This window comes from Coffea arabica, chromosome 9e (assembly GCF_036785885.1).
Source record: "Coffea arabica cultivar ET-39 chromosome 9e, Coffea Arabica ET-39 HiFi, whole genome shotgun sequence".
Lineage (NCBI taxonomy): Eukaryota > Viridiplantae > Streptophyta > Magnoliopsida > Gentianales > Rubiaceae > Coffea > Coffea arabica.
The window spans coordinates 41257306-41267608 of NC_092327.1; the positions used below are offsets into that span (position 1 = coordinate 41257306).

At 36.7% G+C, this 10303-nt stretch overlaps 1 protein-coding gene across 4 annotated transcripts in view; it reads right to left on the reverse strand.

Moving 5' to 3' along the window:
- Window positions 1-124: 124 nt before the first annotated feature.
- Window positions 125-10303, reverse strand: part of LOC113709569 (AT-rich interactive domain-containing protein 6-like) — an 11227-nt gene continuing 1048 nt past the window's right edge. The window contains exons 3-14 of one of the 4 annotated variants that reach the window (XM_072066325.1): window positions 9544-10303; window positions 9416-9455; window positions 7740-7792; window positions 5614-5659; window positions 4414-4506; window positions 3963-4085; window positions 3802-3853; window positions 3630-3705; window positions 1848-1914; window positions 1570-1746; window positions 934-1026; window positions 125-610 (exon numbers count right to left, since the gene is read on the reverse strand). The exon at window positions 9544-10303 is cut by the window's right edge and continues 179 nt beyond it. In XM_072066325.1, the coding sequence (XP_071922426.1) occupies window positions 506-610; window positions 934-1026; window positions 1570-1746; window positions 1848-1914; window positions 3630-3705; window positions 3802-3853; window positions 3963-4085; window positions 4414-4506; window positions 5614-5659; window positions 7740-7792; window positions 9416-9455; window positions 9544-10303 (1685 nt within the window). In that variant the 3' untranslated portion in view covers window positions 125-505. The remainder of the gene's footprint in view (window positions 611-933; window positions 1027-1569; window positions 1747-1847; window positions 1915-3629; window positions 3706-3801; window positions 3854-3962; window positions 4086-4413; window positions 4507-5613; window positions 5660-7739; window positions 7793-9415; window positions 9456-9543) is intronic. The other 3 variants (XM_072066326.1, XM_072066327.1, XR_011821519.1) reach the window with 3 other exon arrangements.

Sequence of the window (10303 nt, forward strand, 5' to 3'; positions counted from 1 at the left end):
TATCAGTCATACTTCCCATCGAACTAGTAGAAATATATTTTGCAAACAAGGGGACCATGCACTAGACCTTCAAACCGAGGGAGTAAATTTAAAGAACATAAATTCAGATAGAAATACTCAAATCTTCGAAGAAAAATGATAGCAAGCATGTATGTTTGGCAACGAAAATGTACAGGTCCAACTAAAGGAACCACATGAACCGGACAGCAAAGAGAAGGGTCGGAAAAGTTAAGCATACTGAACCTACAGTAAGTAGATAGTATCTACACAAAAGATAATTCAGCCGCAAAGCTTACGTTAAACAGCAGTAAGTGTTTTCTTTTTTCTTAAGACAAAAAAAAAAAAAAAAAAACTTTAAGCTTCATTGTGAGCTTGCAGTACAAAGTCAAACTTTCATTGCAAATTTGACATCCGTAGCTCCATTTCCCCCAACAATCTCTCCTTCTCTCTCTGTCTTCAGATAACCAGACAGAGCAAATGGAGCTCAATGTACCTTTTCCACATTCTAGGTGTCTGACTGCTCAAATGGTACTCGCACAAACAACTGGCCATGTAAGGTAACCACAGCAGATGTCTGATGAGGATCTATCCTGGATGGTAAGCTGACTACCTGGTACAGGAACAACTTTATCTGTCACATTATTCCATGTATCAAGCACACATAACAAAAGCAAAATTTTCTTCTGTAGACATGCTACTCCTAGCCCAGTGAAATGTCCTATCAGCAGATAAACATTGACACACTGGCTCACTCATCAGTTCCCTGCTACCCGAACGCACATTAGAGAGAGAAGGGTAATTTGGCCTCACCAGATTTTGCAGAAACACCCAACTATACATGCACTGTTATCAAATGAATTCAACCTGTGCACTATTTATACAGCAATAATGAGGTTTAATCGTACGAATAATTATGAGAGACACAAAAATAACCTTTTTGAATGGAGTGACTCCCCAAGGATTATCCAGCTGTTCTGGCTGACCAGATATAACTAAGCGGCCTGCAGGATCAGATTGCACCCGCACCTGGTTTTAATCAAGAATAAGCCCATCTAATACAAAGCAAGCTCACAAAGGTAACTGAAGCACTATGAATTGCAAACCATCAAACAGGTAGATAGTTCATAATCAGCCTCAAATTTTGAACCCCCTGAAGACCGATAATCATCAGCTACAACTGCCTCAATAAAAATATAAAACCACCGGAATGGATAGTTTTCCAGGCTACAGTACAAAAGCGAAAAAGGTTTTCATATGAGAGCAAAACTAAAATGATCAGAAGATTGTTTGTTGGACTCTATATTCAACGTCAGATGTCATGCACTACACTTCTGAGACAATATAAAAAATCACTTTGGCAGAACACAATGCTTCTGAGTAAGTGAAATTCTAATAACTAGAATTTAGCAGAAGCATGAAGATCCACATAAGTGAGCATAGCAGTATCCAAATAAGCAACGGAAACACACTCTCAAGAAGCCAAGAAAAGGAGTTTTAATCCAGTCACAAAAGGAAAACATCTCATACTACTCTTTCATGCTCAATATTTTTTCTCTTTCATCAACTGACCAGCCATTCTAGATGACATTTCAAATACAGGCCCCTGACCGGGAAGTGATACTTCTGGAACACAAATGGCAAAAAGTAGCAATAGATTTTCCGACAGAGAGAGACGGCACATATTTCTTCAATTACCTCCTCGCGCAAAAGCCCAGGAACTAAAGCATATACTTCAAAGCAGTCTTTCTGTACAATCAATGTTACAAAAAAAGTTAAATTTTCATGCATGAGATACTCCAGAATACCTGATATAAGAGGCCAAGCAAGAGTTGCGAGAAAAAACTTACTGTTCTCTGTACATTAATCTTCACCCAGTCGGCCGGGTTACCAATATCTACCACCATCGTATCCAGTCTAATGCCCCAAAAAAAAAAAAAAGACATAAATCTCGAGCTGAAGGAATGTAACTTGATCTGTTGATCACAAGCTAAAGTGCTATTTCACTACGGACAAATATCAACTACCGATATCCAGTCTATGCCCACTACAATAGAACATGTAAACCTTAACCGGGACAAGAAATTAACTTGAAAAGTTCAAATTTTTGCTTAAAAAGAACTGATTAAGATAAGAAAGACACTTTTCAGAATAAATCATTACTGCACAAAGAGGCCTAATTGTTTCTAGCAAAAGTGGGCAAAACTTTCTATGTATTACTCCAGTTCTTCTTCCTTTGAAATCTTTAAAATGATTTACATCAAGGTCAGTCACAAGGTTTTCAGAAATAGTCGTGTCGGAAAAAAATTGTTCAACAGAACTTGAAGCATCTAAGAAGTAAGGTGTTATTTTCACAGGATCTCAAATTACAGATTTTTTAAATGATAAGCACTTAGATTTCAGAGAAATGAAAACTGAGTTTTTAAGTTCCTCCCAAGATAAGATTTGCTGCAGAGTTTCCAGAATAATCCCATATTACAAGAGAGGCAAAGATAACCATTGGAAACGAAAACATACTTGTTATGTTTGGATAGGAGATTATTTAGAAAAGAATTTGGAATAACAGTGTAGGACCTAAGAATTAGCCAACATTTTCACACATTTTACAGAAACAGAAGCTCTTGTTTTCATATTCATTCCTTCTCTTAAATCTGCATCTACTCCCACAACCTTTTCTCCAAAATGTAAGTGAGAAAGACTGACAGACACAGGCAATAAGCCAAGATGCTAGACTACTCACCTTTTCTTTCTCTCTCCAACTCATATTACATGACTAAAAAAAAACACCATTATAGTTAATAACAAGATAATCTTCACTTTTAACAGGTAATCACTAGTGAATATCCCAAGAAAATACAAAAAAAATCAGATTGATGTTTTCAATCTAGTTTATCAAGTTCCTCATGGCCAGTCCAATCAATAAAACAACTAGACCTTCTGGAATAAATATGAGATTATATAAATAGAACCAGGGAGACCATCACGAAGCTCAAGATGAAGGATCTCACTCAACTCTTCTAGCTAAAACTGACTGCATCCACTGTCATTCAGATCTTTGAAGACTGTAATTTAAACAGTTCATATTTTTTCTGGATTTGATTACATGATTTCACCAGCATTTGAGCAATATCCTAACTTTAACACCTCAGTTCTTCATCAAATGAATTGAACACTGCTAAAAAGCAAAGGATGCAGTTTGTCGCTTGTATCTTTAGTGATGGTAAAATAAGCAAGACTGAGTCTATGGACTTTCTTCAATACCTTTCTGTCACCACCACCAAAGCAGATACAACATAAGATCTTTGAAATTACCAAAATACCAGTATCTCTCTATTTAAAAAATGGGGAAGTAACTAGTACTTTGCCAACTAAAGAAAAGAAACCATAGAACAAGATAAAAGAATAACTCTCTCATGAAATGTTAACATCTTCCAACTCCAATTCTAATTCTTCTCCTATAATAATGCATCCCACTCCTTTTCAGACATGAAGTCACCTTGTGTGTTCACTGGTAACTGGCCTTACTCCAGAATAAGGAAGAAAAACTATCATTTAACAGCATTACACGATATAACAAGTACGCTTCTCTAGTCACCAAAAAAAAAAAAGCACATGGATCCAGAGCTCTTAACTGTGGTTTCGATACTTTCATGCTTGCACCATGGAGAGGATGATCAACAGGAGACGCCTTTTTACGTTTTAGCAGACCTTCATTAGAGAACCAAATGAAAATTAAAACAACCAGAGCAAAGAATTCAACATTACCGACTAGAAAGGAAACTAACACTTCAGTTATATTCTTACCAACGCTTTTCAGCTGCTTTTCACGCTTTGGTGTTGAAACCAAATTTTTGTCCTACAAATCACAAACCCAGCATAAAGGAAAAAGCACAATGAACAACCAGACACTACAAGAAACAAGTGTATATGTATTTTATGGCACAAAAGTTTACCCTTACACTCACCTTGATAATCGGATCTCCAACCTCTCCATTGCCAAGGAGACGCTGACTGTGCCAACCCTGCATAGCACGAGCTGCAGCATCCCTTCTTGCTCTTCCTGATCCTGATGATTGACTAGTACCTGCCTGCAAATGAAAATTTCCTTAGTTATGAATGTATGCATTGTGAAGAGATTGGTTTGGTGAGGAAACAGTTGGCAGAACACAAAACAGAATGAGGAAGCTAAAGTTAGAGCCATTTAAGAAGATGACACCAGCAATTACTGGCGTAAAAAAGGTTAAAGGCGTTAGTTTCGGCTATAAAGGATGGATATGGAAGTCAAAACAATATTTCAACAAATTCAAATCCATGACTTGCAAATGTCAATCTTCCAGCTTTGTTCTTCTAACTTTACAATAGCAATTCTTGATCTGATTAACTTCTACCACTAACAAGATTGTACATGTCAACTACCTGATTGCCAGCGCCGGATGGTTCTACAAAGGAAGCATCAGTAAAAGGAAGTTCACCACAGCGCATTTTGTGCTTTTCATACTCCAGTAGTGCCTGCAGTAGCAACAAATAACAATTTCAAAATGAAACAGAAACAGGTAAACATATGAAAGAAATATTGTAAGAAAAGTAAGGATGTGTTAATTCATGGAAAGGGATGTCAGTATGGGCATTTGATTTAGGCAAAAGAGAAACCCAGCAATTAGGTTAACCATAAAGTTCATTTCAAGTGTTTGGATGTATTTTTTTTGGCATGTATGGGAATTAGGCCCATGTATGATGAGCACGGATGCTCATGGTCCATTACCATATCAAACCAGCAATTACTGTTTTCATTTGACACTTTTTGCTATCCCACTGTAAGTCCTCTTTACAAGATTGTGGAAACTTAAAATCAACAGCTCTTATCCTTTTTGCCTTTCTTTCAAACTTATCTATTTGCTTCTAGTGCAAGTTGTTACTATAAGATGCACGCGAGATGAGACATGGCATTCAGATACACACTAGATGAGGGTATTTTATTTGACCATTTTTCAGCTCTCATTACCTGTTTGTCATCTCTCATAAACCCTTGACATCTCTCATTTGACCATTTTTTTTGAAAATTGTTTGACACATATGCTAATTTAAGGTTTTATGGATTCTTAGCTGGCCTTCATGTCAAGACTATATTAGTTACTGGACGCATATGCTAATTTAATGGTGAGAAAAATAATCGGTCAAAAAAGCAACCACTGTGCTGCTTATGTATAGCATGGCTAAAAAATATGATTCTATAGTTCTGCATCAGTAGGTTAACGAAGCATGACTTGGCCAGTGAAGAACATGCTCCATATTTTGGAGCTTATATTGCACAAGAAGAAGGATGAGTTAAATTTAGGATACTGCTCCTCTTCCATATACAGGCTTTCAGAGAACAAGAGAAATAACAAAGAATTAAAAGCAAGGAGATGAAGTAATCAACAACAACTATCCAAAATATCCTTTGCATTTTGGAGCCATAGAGCTAGTCCCTGCTTGGCTCTTCTACAAAATTCTTGTAGTCCTGACAATTCTTCGGTACCAGCTTACCCATCAGGTGGCAAATTGTTAACTACACTAGATACCTAAAAAATCTTATAACATCAAGAATAAATGAAAAATCAGTCAACTAATCTTTACCTTCTCATAGAAACCTCGAAATGTCCAGGAAACTGTCGTACAGGTCCTGCACAATTATAAAAGAAAATGCTGGATCCTCTTACCAAAACAACAACAAACAAAATGAACTTAACAAAAACACATCATGAGGGAACAATTATATAAGTCATGCAAAGAGACCATCATTGAGAAACCTATATCTATTTCATATACTGCGTAATCAAACTATATATCGCATAGGTATAAATACAATCCTCAGTATAAGTTTCTCAATCTATTAAAGAAATGCTCAATTCTAGTGTAAGAAAACATCTAGCACACAATAAAAAACCAGGAGAAATAACCACAAACTCTGCCACCCATGCTGCAATTTTCCAAGGCCTATCTGTCATCCCTTTTTTTTTTTGTTTTACACCCTCTAAAAAAAATTATAATTGGCTGAATCTGCAATCTCTGACAAGAAAGTGGGATTCAATTTCAAGTATACTGAAGGCTATCCATAAAAGCCTATATCATCCCTTTTCAATTTTTTTTTAATTTACAATGACCTTCTTTCAAGTGAACTTGCACTAAAAAATATTACCATTTATCCACTATAATGATCTGTAAAGACAAAATCTGAAACTACCCCGTTGTGACACAGACAGATTTATTCCAAACTGGAAAGGTTGGAATGGTTTGAGTGATTCATAAGACTTATTTGCTTGCGACTAAGTACTGGCTTCAGGATTCTTAGTCAGACATTAAACTTGTCACAGCATATATCAAATGCAGACCAAGTTAAGATCAGCAAACCTAACAAGTACAAATGAAACTTGAATGGTAATAACAAGTGGAGTTGGAAGATAGGAAGGAAAAAGAGCATATGCTTGAACAAGTAGAGGCAAATATTAAATGGAAATAACAAAAATTGAATGTGGATGCAAATGATGATCTGAATTCAGAATACAAGGAGGAACAAATACTTTGAAGATAAGGCTTGTTACAGAGAAAATAAAGGAGAGGTTATGAAATCTTTTGAATATTATTCATGCTATTGGAATAAAAGCATCAAAACACAATAAAGACATGGCGAGCTAGATACACTGTGACAATTATAACCACATGTACCAAAGACCAATTTCAACAGAGATAGTCAACAATTCATGAACGATAACTCGTACACTTTCACCCAGGAATGACCTCTTCTACCTATTGGGATGCATATATTGAAAAATTTTGTTTTTCGCCTGTGCTGTGTGGCCCAAAAGACAGATGGGTGTTGAAGGCAATTCAAAGGTACAAAAAGTTGAGACGTGGACATAAACTTGGGAGAATCAACATAGAGCAACTTTGCTTACTAATCTTGAGGAGAAAGAGTACAAACACTTCCAAGTAAATTCATAAAAATAATATGTTAGCAAAAGAATGCACATGAGAATAGCTTTAGAGGCAATTAAAGACTAGGAAAAGTAAACTGTAATCTTAAAATCCGAATATGTGGATAATCTCTTAATACTTTTAGGAAATTGAGGATAGTAATAATGGGACAACTGCCTCTGGTCTAACCCTACTGATATTTAATAAGATTTCATTGTTGCAAACAGGAAAAAAAATACTGGGAGAACAATCAAAGGATGGCCACAGTAAAAGAGCAAACATTTGTGGTAAGACAAATATTTGGGAGGTCAACTACTCACCATTAATTGCCCAAGGCTTATAAATAATTGAGGATTGGGGGCAAGCAAACGATTTTAGGAGATAAGAATGAAGCAGAGTGGCACAAAAATTTAGGGCCTTCAGTGTTCCAATGGCTCTGATGAACAAGCCTAAAGGAACTTTTGATGAACATAAAGAATACAGAGGCAAGAATATCAAATTGACACACACGCAAATCAACTGTTTCCCCCATTCCTCTTCCCATTTCTTTAAAAATTAAATTTTTCAGTACACATTTTACTTATTACGAATAACACAATTAGTTGATTGCTGAGTAGGTTAAAGTTCAATCAGAATTTTGTTTCCTAGTTATCTTAAAAGTTGTATTAAACTTAGCATGCCCGGTGTCATCTTAGGTGAAAAAAAAAACCTTTTTAAGCAACAGACAACATGCAACATGATATAAGATGTCATTCAATTACAATCAATTCATGAACAGCAGCCCTTACTTTGGAGGATTAAAAGATTCTCCAACTTGCCGCCACAGCTTGCAAGCAGTCACCTGCAATCCCAAAAAAAGAGACACCATTGATAATGTAGTCATCTTACCGATGGGAACTAACTTGAGCTGAAAATGCTGCTAAAGTTTCAGGTAACAAAACCATATGATACATTTATTTTAACTCCTCAAGAGTGAAGAAACTCTGAACTAAAGAAAAGTCAAGAAATATGGTCTATAGTATCAAAGCTTTAAATCTCAAGCAATAATGGATAAGCTGTTTGAAACGGGTACAAATCGGAAAACAAGCACAGCAAAACATACTTTTCATACATGTTATACATGCATAATCATGTAATATGTATCACAAAACCATTCCAACTATCCCTCCTAAAACATGTAGAAAGAATATTATACTTGGCATTCAAAGTTGTTTTAGGGGTGATCATATCACAAGTTCGATGTTCTAACCACCCCTTTGGCACTCAAATAGGCAATAGCAATAGTTTCAACCAAAATGATAATGGGTTTTGGTTGAAACCCGCTCAATGATAGTTAATTGTCTGTTATAGGAATGTGTTTAGAATTAACTTTATTTTTCCTGTTAATTTTATCTATTTTTTGTTTTCGTCTTCTTCCTTCTTCCTTGTCTTGCTTCAACAGTCTGATGACCACAAAATCAGCAGCAGACTTTGACGGAGTCCATGATTCTGCCATTCAAACTTTTATTTGGCTGTCCATCTTTTATTTTTATTTTATTTTTTACTTTTCTTGCTGTTTTTCCTTCTTCTTCATCTGTATTGGCACCTGCACCTCCGCTTGTAGCAGCACAATTGATTACCCAATCACAAGCTGCAGTCCTCAAGACATCCAACTCAGTTTCCTACCATTCAACCCATTACTCCATAATACACCAGATCAGTCTCTTGAATCTCCACAAGTACTCAACCAGTTTTGATTTGCTCACAACAACTGCAGTTGCAACAATCGAATCAAACTCAACCATAACTGTGATAGGTCTATCAACAGGTAGGGTGGGGAACAGGGGTGTTGTTTGGGAGAGGAAGGAAAGCGAACGTTTGTCAATTTTTGTTGCAAAATAATTTAAAAAAAGGGCAGCAAGGAGAGGTTAACCAGACAAAAAGTGCCAAATTCACTTGGTCATCACAAAACCCATAGAGTGGGTCAATGAAAGCAATAGATTTATTCCCATCACAATCACTATCATTAACCTCTAAAACCAGCCTAGTGCCATTCCCCTCTATAAAACAGGAGGTAACTTTCACCAGAATGCATCAAAAACGTCTCAAGTCTAATGTTACTACAAATCCGGGGTAATGACAGAACAGCAGCCTCCTTGAAAGAGTTAATTACATCGAGAAGCAGAAAAGTTTATGAGCATCCAAATTATTTACACTTTTTCAGGAAATACTAGATGATGTTTTCCAGTATTTACTGAGATGCATTCAAACAACACTTATGTTCATATGCTTCCCTTATTGTCTGTGGTGCCAATTCCTCTTGATAAGTGAAGTTTAAATAAAAGAATTAACCACAATCTTCTGCTTTAAGCATGTGTGCTTCATTCTCATGAAACTACAATGACTTTATTTTCCAAATGTTCAAACATCATGTGCATCAAAAGACAATAAAACATGGAAGAAATTAAGCACAAACTCAATAAACCTGTTCATAGCCGCCAAGTTTGATTACAGCTCTCCATAATCTGCTTGTAAAGCAATGAACAAATAAGCCCAAAAGCCCTGAAATTCTGAAAACTATATGGAAACCCAAAAATGAGGAGAAATACTGACTTGAGGCAATTCAATGGCTCTCCATAGAACTTTGGTGGCTTGAATTCCAAGAACCTCTCTTTGTGGAAAGCTTCCAACTCTTTCATAAAGGCTGCTTGATTTTCCTCTGTTTCTGACTCATTCCCAAGGAAAGCATTTCTATCTGGCAGAAGCATATTAGAAGCTGTTTTCATATCAGTGTCAGGTTGTACATTGGGTGGATTTTCAAATTCTCCCTCAACCTCATTGTTCAGTTCAACCTCCATCTCTGCTGAGGCACTACCAAATCCCTTGGTTGTTTCATCGTCTGTTACCAACTCCAAACCAGTGATCAACTTTGCTTCCTCAGGTTCAACTGCTGAAGATGACCGTACACATGTCAAACTCTTTTCCATGTCCATCTCCTTGGTCCCAGTTGTAATTGATGACTCGGCACCAGTAAACCCATCTTTCTGTTGTTGAGCCTTCTCGTGTTTGATTTCTAACTCCAAAGGTCTCTCGTCCAGGATCGCTGAATTCTGATCCTGGTTGGGGCCATCCAGAACTTTTCCCTCAATCTTCTGACTCTGACCTTCAAAGTCAATTGTTTCAGTATCACATGGGAGTGGGCCACGTGCAGCACCAGGAGAATGCACACCATCATTTTCCTCAATAAGGTCAGCTGGGTCCTTGCTTTGGACGTCAACACTCTGGATATCAGGTTTGCCTAGCTCCTGCTCCAAGATTTCAGCTGAATTGTCACCACGGTCGCATGGAAGTAAGACTTCCTCCTTTATAACTT